The sequence below is a fragment of the Grus americana genome, chromosome 21, assembly GCF_028858705.1.
Source record: "Grus americana isolate bGruAme1 chromosome 21, bGruAme1.mat, whole genome shotgun sequence".
Taxonomy (NCBI): Eukaryota; Metazoa; Chordata; class Aves; order Gruiformes; family Gruidae; genus Grus; species Grus americana.
Genome location: NC_072872.1, coordinates 8,209,203 through 8,229,090, shown reverse-complemented (window position 1 = coordinate 8,229,090; position 19,888 = coordinate 8,209,203). Strand labels below are relative to the sequence as shown.

Sequence of the window (19,888 nt, the reverse complement as noted above, 5' to 3'; positions counted from 1 at the left end):
TTCTTTTTAAAAAAATGGATGTAAGTCCAAAGGAGGGGGGAAATAACAACGGGTGAGAAAGACGCACGCTCGTCTTGCTCAGCTCCCCACTTGCCAGGCACGTCCAGTGGTACAGCGTTTCCTAAAAACTAGTTACTGAATTAGTGATAACCATTACTGATAACCATCACGTATCTAAGCTCTTCCCACCGTTTTGGGTGCAAGTTACTTGCTCACGTGTAAAGACACAGGCCTGAGAAATCCCACTGGACAGCCTGCGCGGACCCCTTTGTAACGGTGAAGAATGAGACCATTTTAGCGGCAGAAAGTGGCAAATCAATCCGACAACGTCTGGTGTGGGCATTTCAGCTTGCTTGGGCTGAGCTAGTTCCACGCTGCGGGTGATGACTTACTTTGTAATCAGGTGCTGGGACCCAACAGCACGCACACGACCCAAACTCTACAAATCACACTTTGCTTTGTCACGAGAAGTTTGCAAATCCCTGAACTTTGGTTGCAATCACCGTGCAAAGCAGGGAAACGCTGCGCTGCTTTCCTCGAGCCACCCGGAGCCGCAAAAGGAAAGCAGATTGTTTATTGCTCGTCTGTCATTCCGAGGGGTCAGCTTTAACCGCCGATGAGTGAGGGATCCCAGCAATCACACGGGATGACAGCTACGGACCAACTCCTGCTCTGTTCGTTACACTCATGGCTTCTCCTGGGGGATGCAAATTAGCGGGTATCTGGCACAGCCAAATCCCCTCTCCGCAGAGGGTCCTGCTTTGGGTAACTGGGGCAGGGACAAGGGTCAATCAGATCCACTAACGCAGTGGTAAAGTGGGACCGTGCTCAGTTTGGGACGTGAGAAAAAGGTGGCTTCCAGTTACTTTCGGCAGAACCCAGTAACGGACTAATTTTACCGAGGGCAGGGAAACAGTCTCTCATTTCCCTTCAGAAGGCGGCTATCATTTTAAGGAAGATCTCCCAAAACCCCTCTCGCAGCAGATTGCTTCTTCACAATCTGTTTTATCGGGTTCGTTAGCAATATGCTAACTTTTATCCTCACCATCTTCCACGCTTTCCTAAGTGCTTACTCCAGCCCAGAACAGCATCATCTGCTTCCTTCCAGTGACCAGCCTGAGGATATTTGGGAGTACCAGAAACGCGTGAAATCCCCACTCTGGCTGAGCGGAGTCCCTCCGTGCCCCAGGGGCGGCATCGGGGAGGTCTGTGGCAGCCTGGGTCCCACGAGCAGCCTTCTCCGGCCGTATACAAACGGTACACACCTACATAGGTGCACAGGAAAAACGCAGACGGATTTTTTTTAAAGTCTATATTTTCTTCAGAAATTTATTGGAAGTTTCAATTTAAATAGATGTCTCAGCATGGAGAAGAAGGGAGAGCAAAATATACGCGTGCCTGTGATGTTACGCAGTTCAAGATCCCTTAAAGCACAGAAAGTTTGAGGCGACGTAAGATTTCTTCTCTCTCCTGCAAATACAGAACACTTCTAAATGCACCAATCTGGTTCCTAAACCTTTTTTTAGTCACTGATACAGTTTCCAAATATTTACTGGAATTGTTAGAATTAGCTCAAGCAACAAAACCAGAGAGAGGTGTGCAAGACGCCGCAACGCAGCCTTGCTCGGTCCTTACTGTGACCCCCCCGGCCCTTCTCACTGTCGTACGTTCTGCACCCCTGATGCCGACGGGTGGCTGCCGACATACCTATCGGGAGAGCGAGGAGGTTTCCAACACTCTCTTAGCAATATTCGGAATTACTGGAAACGGCAACGCACTCTGTGGCAGAATTCTCCTCTGTGGAGACTACGAAAATCAGCACGGACTTTTAAACCACTTCACTGAAGGGAACGGAGTAGTAAAAGAGCCGCCCAGATGTGATAACAAAGTTAACCTAATCTGTTCCCTCTTGTGTGCTGGGGCACTCATACATGCAAATCTTGTCTTGTTCGACTGTGTTTGTTCACCTCCATAGTCCTTGGGTGATTCAAATCTGTGCCTTACTATCCTATAATACCCTTGTCTAACAGTTCTTTTTAAATGCATGTGTTAATTATCTTGCCACTGCTGTAATTTCTCCCTGTAGTCCATTAATTAAGAGGTCACAATCTAAGAGCATGTTTACCCAATAAGCTTTCTTTTTTAATTATCCTAATTGCTTGGATACTGACAAAGACTCTATCCCTCCCCTTTCTCTGAGTGGATTAGAAAACAACATTTCAAAGCCCCACACAATGATGGGTTTGTAAAACACACACACGCACATATATATCTACACACACACACGTGTTTTTATAACTCCGCAATGTTCAAACATCAAAGGTCAACAAGACGAAAGATATTGTATTTGTATAGCTATATAAAACGTAGATACAAATTGCTCTTCATTAATTTATCTATTAGTCTAGAATGTTACATTGGTCAGGAAAAATATAAGCAAAACCTTTTAAACCTTCAGTATTAGAAGCGAGAACAGCTAGGTGTATACAACTCGTTCTGGTCTGGAGACCATCAGAGTCAGAAGTGCATCGCTCGCTGCACCAACGTGGATGCATTTGGATAAAAGCAAGAGAGGAAAAAAGCAAGAAAGGAAAAAAAGGAAAAAAAAAACACGTTAAAAGCAGAAAAGGAAAAATGGGAAGGAAAGAAATGAAAAGAGAAAAGAAAAGGCAATAAGCTTTTACTGCAGCAAAGATCAATTATTATTTCCCCACCCCCAAAATATTGCCTTCCCACAGCTCACATCTTGGGCAAGCTGGTCCAAGTACTTCTTTTACTGACGTAGCAAAATTCAACAAACAAAATCTTCGCCACTTAAAAATCTTAAACTCCTCCTTTTGTCAAGGTTTAAAAGGGAAAAGTAGCTATTCGAATTCCAGATAGGATTTTAACACAACAATTAGTAGAGGTTATGTCCAGAAAAATTACTACTTTGTCAGAATGTGAAAGGACATTTGATATGTCAACTAAAGTAAGTTTTTTTGTTGCAATAAAGCAAATGTCTCATTCAGACTAGTCATCTCAGGCACTATATAACAGAAGTATAATTACTTAGAAATTGCTTAGGTAAGCGTGATTGATGCATGGTAAATAGATGTTTCCAGCACTTATTGTTTCTTCCTGATGGATTAGGAAGAGTTGTTTAACAGTTCATTTGACCAGTCTCTCCTGGTGTTTCTTGAGTCTGGCTGTGCCAGTCAGCACCAGCAGTTCCTGGTAGTTTAAGTCTCTTTAATAAAGATTAAGATGTCAGAGGTCCTGCATTGCACAAAATCCCAATTTTATTAACTTCTCATTATCAGCTGAAATATGAAGTGCATTTCTTTTCATCTAAAGTAAGGCACTTTCTCAAGGGAAAGGACAGATATATAATATACGTTTACGACGACTAAGGGTGGGTTTGCTCCAACCTTGACTGACGTTGCTGAACATTTTCTCACATGATGGGTGCCACATACATTGATATTTCTCCCCCGGAAAGCGTTCAGGTATTTCACAACTGCAGACCGTCACAACGTATTAGTGAGTCGGCAGTGGTGAACCACGGACTCACACTACAGCACTTAAGTCAGTAGAGTTTGCATTAAAGAGCAGCACCACGCCATGTCCTGGGCAGAAATACTGAACCGGGAAAGTCACTCAGCCAGGACAAGTAAAACGTTGCACTGGGCACATTCTGCCGAAGGGCCCCTCTTCATACTCCGCAGATCGAGGAAGACGACAGAGCGATAGCTCAAAGACTACGTGATGCTCACTCAAACAGATCGCAGAAGCATTCAAAGTCCGCTCTCTGACCAGAAACGCAGATAAGTTCTAATACCATCACCCACGTGAGCTTAGGCAGCGACTGATAAAGTTAACCTGCTGGAGGCAGCAGCCCTGCACAGCACCCGAATACCGTCGCTTTTGAGAAACTTCTTTTTAATCCCGGACGTATTATAATGCCACCAAATAGCTACAGGGCAAGGACACACGAACAGACGCTTCAGCAGGTCCCTTCCCTGCGTGATCCTCAGAGCCATGCTTTTGAGGGGTTTCCGAAAGCTGACAACTGTATCTGTTTTGCATGTTTTAAGGAAAGCCTTTGACGTACTTCTTGTTTTCCGCCCCGTCTATTGCAGGAAGGAAGGAGCTGGCACTGCGCGTGCTTTCCCAGAACAGGATGACTCTGGCTGGAAGTTACGCCACAGAAAGGGTTAAGAGGTAAAAACGGTTCCGCCGGTATAATGCGTGTCCTGCGCCGAGGGATCAGAACTACACGCGGCTTTACAGTGCGGCTCTTGTCAGGGTTAAGCTCTATTACTTCTGGTCTCTGACACTGCTAATGGCGCTCTCAAACTAATTGCATTTCTATACCTATACATACGTCTAGACAACAAATAAGCCCTTTAATCAAACAGCTTCATCAACTGCTAATTAATTCCATTTCTATGCCTTTTGAAGAGTACAGGAACATACAAAGATGCAGATGATGGGGCACATTCTGTTGCCAGTTGACAACTTCCACTCCGCTCGAGCCTCCCTCACGACCAAGGCCAGTTCTGCGTGCCGCTGTCTCGTGCCTTCGGTATTTCTGCTGCTCGAGACTCGGCGGATTCATGCCAAAGACCAAAGGTAACGCACGGTGGCCGTGTGGAAGTAGTTACAGTTACCTCAGTGAATTGCTTTTGCACGTGCTTCCAGGCTGAGATCACTTTTTGTTTTCATCAGAAACCGTATTCATCTTGTCTTTGCGTGCGTGCGTCCAACGGCGCAGCGCGAGAAGCCTACGGCATCAGCTGAGCAAACAAGATGGCAGTTGTTTGCACATCCCGCCCGAACGGAACGTCTGCAATTTGAGGGCCGCCAACTTTGAAGAAAATGCTGATTCTTCTTCTACGTTTATTTCTTTGATAAAATAGGTCAGTGTATCAGGAAAAAAAATCACCCCATCAGTAGTTAGGAAAGAGAAATACATATGCCGTAAGCTGCCTTTTCAAAGGTATGTATGTACAAAAGGCACGATAAGTGGGTGCTGAATAGTTAGGAGTGGCAATTATCAGTTACACATATCATTATGGTCTCTCAACTTTTCAATAGCACGGGGTTCCTAATACCATGTTTACTAGATCAGGTAAAAGGGGACTCTTAATGCTGTGCAAATATGACTTACCGAAGGACTTTGCTTTCTCACCTATTCTTGGGCTTTTCAAATCAACATTATTAATTGGCTGGCTTATCGGTAAGTGCTGTCTGGCAGTTAAAGGATGTTTCCACCCATTGCGAGGATACATAGAAACTAAGCAATGTCAGCCGCAAGGACAAATGACTTCCATGTTGAAACAGAAAAATATTTTGACAGCTTAAATCTTCTTTATAAAAGCACAATGCATTTCAGCATTAATTTGCTATCCTTTATTGCATCTGTCATTCCATCTTCTATCATCCTTGGTTTCCTTATTATATTAATTCAGAACTCTGCCTTACAGTGGGGTTTTTTCCTTTTTTTTTCTTCTTTCTTTTCTCCTTCTCTGGGTTTCTATTATTCAGGTGTGTATAAATACATGTTTTAGAATCTGGATCTACTAGTTTCCACACTAGGAAACTCAACTACAAAGGAGTTTAGGAGGTAACTTTCAGCCCTTCGATCAACTTTCTCTTAACCTGCCAGCTCTCCCGAGCACCAAATCCACTTGAAAATGGAAAAAAAAGTTTGGCTGATAAGGAATACTGAAAACAAAGAGCACAAAACTTACCAGGCACCATTAAAAAAAAAGCAAAAGAAGTCTAAAATAAGGAGAAGAGCATTCGGTGCCCGCACTCAGGCTTTTCAGCATGCTTTCAGCCCACAGGTGCAGCCTAGCTAGAGAACGAACGGACAGGTTCGGTCTCCCGGCCTCGTTCCCCCCACGGCTTGCTTTCACGCTGATTAACAAGATAAACTTAGAAGCACCATAAAAAACCGTAAGGCTAGAAAGGATCTGGGGAAGTCATCTAGGCTCTCCCTTATTCTAATGCAGGATTGTGTATATCTAGTCCAGCCTGGCAGTATTTGTCTAAACCTCTTAAGAGCCTACAGCAGCAGATATTTTATCTCCTCCCTAGAGAGTCCGCTCAGGTACTAAACTATGCTAGTATTTTATTTTTCTTAACGTCTAACCCAAATCTTTCTTGCTACAAGGCTGGCTTCTTCTCATCTGATTCTGATGGATGTGTGATAGAGATGATCGCCCTTTAGGTTAATGCAGAATATGAATTTTAGCTTCAGCTGTTTATTTTACAGCATGACATCTGCTTATCTTAAAGAAATTTTCCAGTAGAAGCATGATCAGACCGAATTTATTTATTTAAAGCATTTCTGTTTCTTTTAAAGAGGGTTTCCCTCTGCCACCATATTGGCTTTGCAGTTGTGACGCGTGAATTAAGATGCTCAGCAGCTTTTTTTTTTTTTCTTTTTTAAAAAAGGAAATGGTTATTCATTTCGGTAGATATTTAAAGAAAAATCAAACAAATATTTGATGTGCTGTGCTAGCATGAAAAGGGGGAGCGCTGTGTAAGCACTGGAAATGCAGGTGAACTCTTTTACGTGAGTGAAAACAAACTGGGGGAAGAAGGGCTGCTACCAAAGGTAAATCACGGCTATGCAAACACAAAGAGCGAGGTATGGCCAGTCACAAACGGAAAGATAGTGACCAAACACACGGCCGTTACAGTTCAGTGTTGCTTATTCAAGCATCACAGAAAGAGAGTCCAAAAAGCACAAGAGTGAAAGAACAAGCAGAGCTACGGGATGACACGCCGAATGACAGCAACAGAATTTTTTTTCCTGCTCGAAGAAAGTCCAGCGCATTTTCTGACTGACACTAAATATTAATTTAACCGCATATCTGAAAAATACACTGTCCCTCTTCAAAGCCTAAAAACGTTAGGAGTTTTCCTCTGGCATATATTACCGCAGTAAAAGCAATTGTTTCCAGTCATTCGAATAGACCTGCGCAGGGCTGCAGCCATCTGAAGGCAGCTTGAGGCAGCGGCCAAATCTACCGGAGTTGCAATCGGGCATTCTTTGGTTATCCATCCCGGTTTGGAATAAATCACTGGCATATGAGTTTGTTATTCATAATATTTACCATTCATTTACTATCTAGTCCTCTGCTAAAATCTGCTCGTTATGCCAACCCTATCTACGTTTGTGGTTCTGCTTTGTTAGGGAGCAATCCATTTAGATACACTAAAAGAAAAAGTCCTTGCTCTTTAAGTCTACTAAACCTCTGCAAGAAGGAAAACACAAACTCAAAGCCCTGTCCAGCTCTAAGGCATTTCTGAACTTTCAGAGAAAAGAAAAAAATCCATTAGCTTCTTTTCTCATTATTTATGTACATAAGCTGCTAACACTTTAAGACTTTGGCTGGCATTACGAACAGAACAGAGAAAATACAACAAGGAAACCTATTTCTTGGGTATTTCCAGCCCAGTTAGGGTGAGGAATTAGAAGAAATTAATTTTTTAAAAAGCGTCATGTGCACGGTTTTCACCAATGTTTTTCAGACCAAAGGGGTTCTGATGAATTTCAGAGATGCATCCAAACTTCTGAGCAAGTTTCCAAACCAAACAAGACCGCAAACTCCAACATTCATCAGCGACTTGTTTGCCAACCTTCCTATCATACAGCAAAAAGGGCCATTTAAAATCATCTCAGAATAATCCGCTTTCACGGTCATGGTCATTTTACCAGCCTCCGTCTGTGCAACACTTTTAAGTCACAAGAATGCAAACATTCATATAGCAAATGGCTAAAGCCTTGGTCTAGGTTCAGAAATAACATAGACATATACCAGGATTAAATCATAAACCTTAGTTTTCTGACTTCATTACTCTGAGAAAATCTTGTTATCGGGATAATAATAGTTAAAATGTCTACTTCTTAATAGTACGACTTCTTTTCTTGCACCTAAATAACTTTAAAAAGCAGAATTCATCATACAGCTGTGTGAATAGCAATCTGGGCGCAAAGAAGTGAAGTGCTCTGCCTGAAGTCATCCCAGCCGCGGGACGAGGATGGGATTTTGCTGGATGCCACTCCTGTAGCCATTAGACACCTACCGATACAGCAATGCCTTGGAAAAATGAGGATGCTCTTAAAGCCTAATGTTTCCGTACACCAGGGTTGTCCAGTTTTTACCAAGGGCAGTACAGATCAACTGAGCTTTGCTTAGCAGGAGGTACGATGCTGTCTGCAGTAAGCCCACCAAAGCAAACAACAAATAAGCATATGGTGAGCATCAGAACTGGAATGGAAGACGGGATACCATTCAAATTAGAAGTTTTTATTGGCAAAAGGACCAGCAAATATAAACTGCCAGGAATAAATTTACGTTGGAACTTAGAAGACGCGTTCTAGTCATGAGAAGACAAAAAGCCTGAAAGAAATTATCTTTCTTAATGGGGGGGGCCCACAATCTACTTATGAAATATTGTACCTCCTTACAGCATGCGATTGCAGGAAACGGGGCAAAATAACCCAACAGGATTGCTCCAGACCTCTGTTCCTAACAGGAATTAAGGTGAAAAAGAAACCACCACCCGTATTCAGCATATGAGCTAACAGAAAAGGAATGATGTCAGAATAATGAGCGTTGTAACTCGAGACAGACTGAAGTAGAGCCGAGCATCTCAGAAGATTGACAGTGTTTTTCTTAGTCCACAGATTTACATGGCAACCTTGCCCTCATCATGTCTCAACACCTTCCACAAGTTTTTCAGGATTCACCTTTTTAAGATTCCCGTGGCAAAGAAAACTATTAATCTTAAGGATACCAGCGGTAGCTGGGTATGAGTCTGCTTGAATTTGCCAACATAACTCAGCAGGTAGCCCCAAGCTATTTCTGGGTGTAACTGCAGAAAGATTAAAAAAGTTAACCAGATATCAAGGAAATGAATGAACAATGAAAGTCAATATTTTTCTGGGTTTATATATAAATATATCTAATTGCAGGGGAAATGCAAAACCTGACAATTCCTCTTGATTAATTTTTAAATTTAATTCTTAAGGAAAGCAGCATTATACCTCTTTAGCACTATCACAAAAACTACCTTGATGCAATAGCAGTTTTGTAAAGTTCCAGGGTTTCCACCAGACCGCATATAAGGAAGAACTAGTCGTCTTCTGGGTGACACAAGCTGAAGCTTAAGACTGAATTTCCAGTGGAAATGAGGAGAAACAATTCCTTTAGGACTTGTGATTTATTCTTCTGGAGCAGAAGGAATTATTGCACCAACCAGGGTCTAAAATGTTCTGACAGCAGATATGCATAACTATCTCTACAGTAATTATTAATGATCTGGAAAAACACTCAGTAGCAAGCTAAACTCACTCTTCTCTGAGGCCAGGATTCTTTGCAACAAGCCCCTAAAACCATCAGCTAACTTATGAAGGTTAGGAGATAGGAAGCATGAGGAAAACTACTCTGAAGTTTATGAACTAGTTAATAATCTATTCCACAGCTTTCTGTATTTCTTTTCTATACCTCTGTATTGCATTTTAAAATAAGGAAGAAAAAAAAAAAAGAAGAAAAAAAATCAATCACTTGGGTAGCCAAGTAAGGATTTAAGCACTTAATTTAGGTTCCTCTACTACTATTATTACTGTTACTATTGTTAGGGTAGATTTAGATGAGATGTGAGGCAGAAATCCTTCCCTGTGAGGGTGCTGAGGCCCTGGCACAGGGTGCCCAGAGAAGCTGTGGCTGCCCCTGGCTCCCTGGCAGTGTTCAAGGCCAGGTTGGATGGGGCTTTGGGCAAGCTGGGCTAGTGGAGGGTGTCCCTGCCCATGGCAGGGGTGGCACTGGGTGGGCTGGGAGGTCCCTGCCCGCCCAAACCTATGATTTGGGTGACCAATTCTCAGATTATATTATTTTTTTACATGCAGCCTTTCTGTGGGCATTAACAGCTGCTCAAGTAGTTAATGCAGAAGTGCAAATTTCAGAAAAGGTAACCGGACTTCAAACCCCTACAGCTGCCCAGCTGAACAGAAACTGTCAGAAACCCCCCTCTGCAGTGTTAAGAGAGAGATAATGTTCGTTCTTCTCGGCTCAGGAATTTAATCAGGGGGTTTTCAACACTTAACATCAAGCTACAGCTGGAAATTCAGTGAAAACTACTCAAGCCATAACTGAAGATGGAAGGACAAAGTTCCCGTTTCACGCCACTTTTCCATTATCTTATATTTAGGGTTACGTGTCTGTCAGAAAGAAGTTACTGCCAATTCAGTAAAGGTAAAAGCGAAGGCAACAAGATAGAGAATTATAAACCGCAGAGCACTGCTAACAGTCGAAAGGACAGTCTGCGGGGCTGCGAAGGTCTGAAGCGATGGCGTGCCCCTCGTCTGCGAGCGAGCAAAGCCCTGCGGGACTCGGCGAGGTTCTGGGGTTATCCCCAGCTGGGAGCTGCTCAGCCTCCGCGCAGGGTCTCACGTCGGACGCGCTCCTTTCTAACTCACCACAAATTCTGTAGTGAGCTGCTCAATTCAGAAACTGCTGATCAGCTAGCAGGGAGAAGAAAAATAAAATACTTCGCTGACTTCCAGGTTGCAAGCAAATAAATAACTCATAGGTCATCTTGAACGACTTTAAGGTCATTATAAATAGCATTAGTTCTTTTTCAGACTTTGTACCTCTTCTCACTATTACTCTGAGAAATACCCATGCACGAAAGAATACTGAGATCTGAGTTTTAGCAGGACCAAAGCCATAGGTCCCTTGAATCTTACACTGAACCTGCTGAACAGAAAATCAGAAGTGGATCCATGCAAGGAGAAGCTAAAGCTAAGACTAGAATTGACTGTACATTTCCCAACCCAAAACTACTGTGCTGAAAAGTTACAATTGGATTAAATCAAAGTATTCACAGAAATTAACATTGAGCAGAAGTTAAAGGAAGTAATCTGAAACTATAACTCAATTAGGTTTAAGTGAAGTATTTTTTGGCCCAACTCAACATGAAATCAAGTTTTGAAAACTTGTGATGTTGTGAGAAGAAACATCCCTATTGAGCAAAGAAAAATTTGAGGACAATTATTAAGAAGTGGAGCCAAAATTTTTGCATTACCCTCAAGTAAGTCTGGTTTTATCTCGCTGGTTTTAGCATAGAGCACTCATGCAACTACTGTATCTACTACAAAGAGCAAAGGGAATGAACTTAATTTGCTTACGATGTGCTGCTATTGCATGCTGAAATTTCCAGGGGTAAAGACAGAAGGTTCTACTGAACATCACTGAATATAGTTGACTTCTAGTAATTATTTTTCTCTCAAAACTGCCTTGTGAAAAATAAATTTGGGCTTTTTTTCAGAATACATATTTTATAATCTCATAAAAACCTAATCTATTCTAAACCCCCATGTAACTGGCATCATCAAAATATACTGCACTCCTGGAACGTGCGTAGGACAACAGTCACCTCTACTGCTTTGTAAAGCCTTGATATATTGCTAGAGCAAAATATGGAGGGGGAAAAAAAAAACCAACAAAAGCATTTTTTGGTTTTGCCATGATACATATATTTAATTATAGGTCACTGGCACCCAGTTCCCTGCTTTTGGGCTTTTCTTTTTCTCTTTTTAAAGCAGCACCACAGGTGCTAGGAGCCAACTTCAGGTCACTCTCCCTGCCATCCCCCCCCTTCCTTTTTCTTTCCTCCCCAATTACTGTCCAGGTTTTTCTTTTTAGCTAGCGAGCTCTAATAGGCCTCCTACCTGATATATATTCTCTTTAATAGCTGCGCAACGTGATTAACCGAATACTGCACACACCTCGAGATCACAGATTATATTAATAGAACCATCTGGCTTCTCTAATGTATGTAATGTATACAATAAATCCTGATTCCAACTTTCACTCTGGAACAGAAACCTGTCCCACCCAGCGCAATCTGTTCTTACAACACTGATGTATATTCCCAGTACCGTGTAAATAACTGGTGGCAACACACACGCAGGCATGCTTGCAGCTCCCTCCTCGGCTGCCGTATGGGTTACAGCCTCCTCGCGCTCCCAGCCCGTCCCACGGGCGGTTCTGAATCCAGCCGTAATTCCAGGAATACCTCCTGGCACGCTCGCCCTCTGCATCCAGGGAGGAACTGCAGAGCGCACCGAGGTGGGGGTTACCTTCGAAGCTAACGTACAGTTTTGAAATCCCAGAGGCTACCATTCCAAAATTTGTGATGTTTTGTCTACTCCGGTGATTTAAGGTTTGTCAGAAAATGTCAGAAAGGCCACGAGGCCAAGGGCTTCCTGATGACTGAGGATTTTCTTTCACATGACCTTCCTGCAGTTGATTTTGGGCTCCAGACAGTGCTGCCTTCAGCTCTGACAGGGGCCGGCTGGCAGCAGATTCATGGGGATCTCTGGGGCATTCTGGCATTTTTAAACTGAGTAGAGGCTGTAATACCTCCTAATCATCCAGAATATTATTTCACTAGTAATCGTCTTACAGGCGGTAGGTAAATGCCAGCCTTTCAGTTCGTTTCGTTAGCAGAAAAAAGAGTATGTGCTCAAAGGCATGCGAACAATTAAAAACATATCTTGCCTCAAATGAATAAACACCTATGTATTTTTAATGTCAAATATGACATTGCATGTGTTTTTTCAACAAGGAATCATTAATTATGTACACAGAGAGAAGCAGGATTGTGAGAGAAGTGTGAAAACTGTTAGTGCGTGTTTGTGATCGTTTTCACAAACACAAAGGAAGGAGCTCACTCACTGGGATCTGTGGCTTTCACACTATTCAGGTAGCTCTTAGCTATAAAAAAGTTTATAAATCTTAAATTTGCGTACACCTTTAGCATGACCGATTACTGAGCCACAACGGCTTCACAAGTCTCCTTTATCGGCATCGCTGTGCAGACGCGCCTGACCTCGCCGGCCGCGCAGACACCTTCGGAAAACGCAGTTTGGTCTCCAGGTGAGTGGGCCGACCGCGCAGCACCACCGAGAAGGGGAAAGGACGCCAGGCTGGAAGATAGCTGACCGTGCTATTCCACAAACACTCATCACACAACAGAAGATATTTTGAACCACTTACAAAAAGAGGAACAGAATGAACTACTTGACCTGCTAGCTAATGAATTACCATCTCTGCCCTAATGATGCTGAAATCTGGCTCTGACACTTATTATAAATCACTAGCGGAGTGGTTTGGGCTTTTTTCCCCCCCTCAAGCAGACCACTGGTCGGGCACGGGGGTTCGACAAGACAGCGGTTTGGACCTGACTCTTCTACGCACGCTTCCTATTCAGAGATGCAGCAGACGACCGACTCAAAGCGATGTGAGCGGGTTGGTTTTGTCAAGGGAACAGCCTCCTGCCCTCTCACGTCCAAAAAGCGTGGCTGGTTTTGTTAATAACTTGAGGCCACCATAAAGTCTGTGCGTTTATGTTTGAGATGCATTACAGGAAGACAAGGTGACCTCTCGTAACTGTCTATGCCTGAAGTTAAACGGACACTTTTATCTTGTGAGATATTGTTCAACAGAGATGCATGTCATTTGGAACAACGTGTATAAATAGCGCAGTGATACACTTCGGACACTTTCCTCTCAGCTACAGCAATTCACTTATTCAAGAAAATAAGGCAGCGGGTTATAAATGAGCGCTAAAAGAAGAAACCAACGTCACGGCTCTTTGGTTTACACTGATTTAACTATGAACTTGCCTGGAGTGGAAGGGAGGAAGAGAAGCAACTTAATTTACAAAACAGTCTTATTTCAAATTGAATGAGGGGTCGACACCATATCCATACTTTGCATTACCTTGCAAACAGAGAACACGGTAAATCGCCCTTAACCACCCCAATCCCCCGTACCACTGAAGCTACTGGAAACAGAGCCCTGTGCTGAGGCACGCTGTTTACATCTTGCTGCGATGCATGGGGCTGTGGTTGACTCCAATCTACTGGAGATACGGAGAGAGCAAACTTAACCACTGCTAGTCTTCTTAACTTGGCCTGATTTATGGGTTCAAAACCCCCAGAGACCCCTTGATGGAACCATTTGTCATACACACGCACTATACAATCAAGCCCAAACATACGCATGACAGAAATTAAATGTACAATGTTCTTCCTGCAAAATAATTTAACCATCGCTTTCTTTGCTGACTTTTCTGTGCTAGCCTTACACCTTTTTTTTACTTTACGTGCTTCATTTCAGCAAAATCAAGGATGCAAACTTCTAAGAAGTACTTAGTTTCCATGGAAACCTAAGCTGACCGCAACATTATTGTTCTCAAGAGAGAACTGACTTTACTATATGTTCATTCACTGAATTAATGGACTCCTGGTTCTTTTATTAGCAGCTCTCTAACAATGGAAAGAGAGAAATGTTATAAAAAAGACTCTCAGACAACTGTCCACTCTTTTGTCCAGGGCTTATTGGAATGACGCAAGTCTATTCAAGAAAAGATTATAAAAATCAACTCAAAGCGGCCCCTGTTTGTGGCAGCTAAACATACCTTTATTTCAGAAAGATACAACCTATAAAACAAGCAAATTAGAGCTGTTTCTGAAACAGTAACTGTAAGGCAGTGATCATGTTGAAACTGGACTTTAGCTACGATAACTGGGTACTGTTACACCATCTCGGCGGGTTTTGTGAAGCATCATGAACCTCTGGTTTTGGGCACTGCGCAGCACCGTCCTCCAGCTCCCAGGAGCCTGGTACATTTTATAAGAACAATATGCTCTCCTCTTTTAACCTAAATCTAAGCACACAAAAGCAGGTGATATTATTTAAAAATAATTCCGTCTGGCTAATAGTGTAAATTCTCAGTGAGTATGAAGACTGTTTTAAAACCACTAAAATTGGGGGGTTGATTCTTCAATATACAGAAGTGAAAGATGAAGAAACATCACAGAAATTTGGATTTTTATATCTTTGCTAACAGTTTCAGAACACCTTTCGTTAGCTGTAGATAATAAATGTATTCATAATATATATTAAATGCAGAAAAGCAAACATGTTTTGTGCAAAGCGCTGCAAATCCAGGAACTTTAAAGAGCTCAAGCGAAAACCTCTCGGTCAATCTCTCTGCGTGTCTAATATTGCGACAGACTGTGCCCAGGCCTGAGGGTGTATGGCCCAGCTAGTAATTGCTCCACAAAAGACAGTTAACAGTTCCCTTGCTCTTCTCTAACTACCTTCCTGACTGCTTATTGAAGTCTGATTTCTTACTCCTCTGGGTCATCATTCATCAGTCCTACAGATCCCGCTGGGAGAGACCCACCAGACCTTTCCATATCCCTCGTTGCCAGAGGCCATTTCTGACGGCCCATGATATAGAAAATGTCTTCACAGCAATCCAGTGGGACAAACTATGGTTATAATACCCAAATAATCATTTTGCAAATTATCATAATTATCAATCAATCATCTTGTGTGAACAATGTGTTTCTGAAGTATCAGATGGTTCCTGTGACCTGTAGCATTTTGTGTATAATAACAAACCTAGAGAGATTTATGGCCCTATCCCGCTTTGTATCTGCAGGAACAAAACATTAGTTGGTTTTTACTTTCGTTTCAGGAATAAAAGCTGTCCACCTACCTCGCTTCCTTGTTTACTACTTGATGCTTTCTAAGAGGTCAAGATTTCTAATCTCACCCAGTTTCTAACAGTAACTTTATTTTTTAAAAAGCTACGTGATTTGGGAGCAGAGAATAAATTACTGTGCTGAACGCCTTACTTCTACTTTATAGTGTCATCAGCATTCTATTGCCAGCTTCTAATATTTTGCAACGTGAGGATGAAATCAGCCAAAGTAGGCGAAAAAATCGGTTTTGTCTTCAGTTTTTGTCGTCGTGTTTTGTGCAATACCAGATTGAATCCAACCCTTTTGAAGCTGATAGCATCTCCCGCTCCCTGTGTAGTACATTCTTGTTAATGGATAAATTCAAGCTCTCGAGAAAGTCAAAGAATAAATTTAAAGCCTTTTGCCAAATGCCTATCCTATTGGATTTTGATAAGACGGCTATTGAGCTTTAATAATGTCTTCTATCCTTTTTCAGCTGGCCCTTAACATGTCTCTTTATTTGTCCCTAAAGCCTCTTCAGCGATGCCTTTTTATTACAAGTCTCTCAGCTTGCTCTCAAGGGAGACAGGGTCGACAAGAGTGATAGATAGATAACTCTATAGATTATCTCCCACAGATGTTTTCTCTCCAGTAGCCCCTCAGGCTATTCCCTCTAAGTAAACAGAAACTAAATAGAGAGTCTACTGAAGAGAGAAGTCCCTGAGGTCTCTTGTCACCACAGCCAGAAAAACAGCCCATCCAGAGGAGGCTGGCTAGGAGCTCTGCACACAGGGACTCCTTCAATACGATTCTCAAACCACCGTCCAAAGTGACTTTCAGAGGAGAGAGAAATACACCTAGCGCTGCTCCTTGGGAAAAAAGGTGTCTTGTAATGGACGCTGGCCTTGTTTCCTGCCGGAGGAAGTCTAAATCTTTCCGCTCCCTCTCAAAGTTAAATCAAAATGACAATGAAGATAATGATAACAAGCCTTTTTTTTCCCAATGAATTAAATGCAGCGGGGAAGCTCGGAAAATTCAGGGCAATAGAATATGTGAGCTGCTCTCTAAGCAAAATAAACAGACCGCAGGAAGATGGCTTGGAAAAAAAGGCTTGGAAAAACAGACGTTTGGGAGTACGGGACAATATACCCACAGGTATAGCTTACATATTTGTGCACATCTCTGAATGTACACATTCATTCACTAAAAAAGGGAATCTCCTATTTTAGCATTACTTTCACAATTGATTATTTAAAATTAAACAAACAGGATGAGGAGCTGTGGTATATTCGTGCAAGTTAAACTAAATATCAGCAAGCAAAGCAGGTAAGAGGAAAACTTGGTAGGAGTACATCACGTTTTAGTCTACGGCACAGCACAGTTCCAGATACAGAAAAATGATCCTGGATATAGGTCCTTTAATAATATTGCTAGAAATCTTAATTCTTGTGAGACAACCGCTAACAAACACATCAGCTTTCTGGTGTTAGTGGTCCCAGCAGAAATAACAGTAATACAAACTGAAAAATACTGGACACTGTGGGAAAACACTTCTTTCTTTGCTCCAAGCCAAAAAAGGGCCTGCTTTATTATATAATATAATAGTGTCTGCTGTGCTGCGTCGTCAGACTTTTCACTCCTTTGAGTTTATGAAAAGTTACATAATACAGCATTTCTCTTCTGGCAGCTTAACAGCAGCAATAATACTGGGGTCGATTTTTAAGCAGAGATTGCTTCCTGTGCATCCTTCTGTACCTCTCACTGCTACCACGCTTCCCTTCCCTGCTCTATTTTTTTACTGGTGTTACGGATTTTCTCTTCGTTCTAGAGATTTTCTCCTCTTTCCAGTCCTTGTTGCTACCCAGTTCTGAGCCTGCGATACAGCAGCCAGCCAAACGAGCCACTGGAAATTACGGTACCTCTGTTTGGCTCTGGCTTCTCTTCCCCTAGTTTAAATTAGCCCACCCACGACAGTTACATTTGTCTTCAGTCACCTCCTCACCACCAACTTCTCTCTGAAGGAATAGGAAGAAATTGAAGTCAAATCCCAACTCTTGTGTCTTCGGGGATATGACAGCTGAATGATTTAGACAGAGAGGGGAGAAAAGGAAATCTTCTCCCAAGAGGGTTTTGTACGGCTGGAGCAAAATGCTGGAGTACTACTTACAAACAATTTTCAGATACTGCAAAAAGTGTAGAGAATGATTTTTCATTCTTTATTTTTCATTTTCTTCTGACTGAAAAGCTGTCTAGCAGTAGTCTTTTCACAAGCCATAAAGTTTAGACTTGAACTCTTTACCTTACTGCTTTGACCTTTTTCACCCTAGCTGTAAAACCCTACTGCCCATCCTTCAATAAATTTATCACCTCATAAACTCCCACTAGTGCTTCTCTACAATGCATTTAAAAGACAGAAGTGGAAGGCCAGTCCTTCCCCTCTTGTCAAATATCATAATTGTCCAGTTTTATACCTGCTGTACAGGAAAATACTTAAGTACACAGTATTTTTCAAAGACCTCTAGTTTTTTGCAACATTCTCCTCTGAAATAAAAGTAACGAAGTTTAAATACAAACCCACGTACTGAACATATAAAGCTGCCAGCTTAACATTTCCTTCCACCCTTGCTTCACACAAAGCCTGCTCCCTTTGGGGCACCGCAGATTCCGCGAGGTAGGGAGGTAGAATTTATTTGTGATATTGTAATTAAAGACTGAGAGAGAAATAGCCGAGCAGTCCTGAGCCACGGAGAATTTACTTCATCCTTGTGATAAGTGCGTTGTGATAATAAGAACCTGCCACCTTGTCACCATGTCTGTTCAGACAAAAGGATCCCACAGAGGCAGAGACAAACGCCAAATGAGTTATGGAGACGAACAAGGTAAAAAGTTCAGCAGTATTGCGATAGGTCCCTCGCAAGGTCATTGGATGGTCAAAGGACGGTTCATATTGGTAGCCTGGCTTTCTAAAATAAAAGCTTGTTTTTCTCGACGCGGGAAGAACAGAATGGTCCATACCGAACACGTGTCTAAGTATCTGTTCCCAAACTAACTTCGGAGCCTGACAAGCATTAGATTTCACTTTGTTTGGCAGACTGAAACAAGTGTTTCCCTTTAGCTTTCAGAGTAAAGAAACAGTACTGAAGCTCGCCTAAATGGATGAATAAAAATGGCAGATGTTGCAAGTTCCAATTTAAAATATTTTCCACTTTCAAAAACTCATATTTTCTGAATAGGACTGCGGAGACCCATCGTAAGACAATTGCATATGCAAAGAATTACAGCTAGCTCATTATTTCAGCAGGGACGCGCCACCTCTAGATGTCGAGAGAGGCTATAATCAAACCCGACTTGCAACACTTTACTTTCGTAAAGCCGTTAACCAGAAGAGAGCCATGGAAAGAATGTCACTTCGGTGTTACTGAGATCAACCCCAACCAAAATAGCAGACTGGCTACTGAACTATGTACCGCTGAGCCTGCCTCACAGCTACTACGAAGACATTTATACAGCTGGGCTGTATTTGGAACACTTTTTTCTCTGGTCAGTATTACAGTTTAAGCATCACAATGTGATGAATAGCACCTGTAATACATCACAGGAGTTAAATTTTATCCTTTCATATATCTGTTCCTTTTCCCTTGGACTTCACATAAGCCACATTTACATGGTGAAGTGACCTCTAAAAATTTAGCACTTTTAACGATGGGCCAACATTTTCTTTTACTGGAAAAGAGGTAAATGAGGTTTTTCGATTTGGACTGGTAGCTGTTCATACTGTAGCTGAATCAAGGAACGCTTCAAACTACTATTTTCTTTTTCATAAATATTGGAATCACAAAAAGACAGAAAAATATGCCAATAGATCCACAACACTTAATCCGAAAAAGCAACAGCAAATATTGGAAAACTTTTACGACGCTATTGCGATACGCACTTTTGTTCAGAAGTAAGAAGAGAAAAAAGTGTTTAGGTGTATTTCAAAGCCAGACAGTAAAACAACGTGCGTAAGATTGAGGCGTATCCTACCTTTTTGATATTGCCCTCTTGGGAGGTCACCTCGGGATCAGTCAGTATTTGCTACGAAAAAACAAAATGGAAAAAAAATTAAGTTGAACTGCAACTAAGAATGTTATAAAATGATAAAGATGATGATGATGATTATAATCAAAGGCCAAAACTTTCAACTGCAACAGAGCAATGCAGACGTTCAGGAAGTTAGATGGAAGGCTTACACCAGAACTACTATTATATTCTCCCACACATTTTAAGGTTTACTGTAGCTTCTATAAATAATTTCTTTAGATTTGGCTGATGAGAACACGTTTCTTTTCCAAATGGCAGGTGATG

At 42.0% G+C, this 19,888-nt stretch overlaps 1 protein-coding gene across 3 annotated transcripts in view; it reads right to left on the bottom strand.

The window, feature by feature from the left end:
- Positions 1-19,888, bottom strand: part of PRDM16 (PR/SET domain 16) — a 346,792-nt gene that overhangs the window by 149,073 nt on the left and 177,831 nt on the right. For all 3 annotated transcript variants that reach the window (XM_054801016.1, XM_054801018.1, XM_054801017.1), the window contains exon 3: positions 19,568-19,618. In XM_054801016.1, coding sequence (XP_054656991.1) covers positions 19,568-19,618 — 51 coding nt within the window. The remainder of the gene's footprint in view (positions 1-19,567; positions 19,619-19,888) is intronic.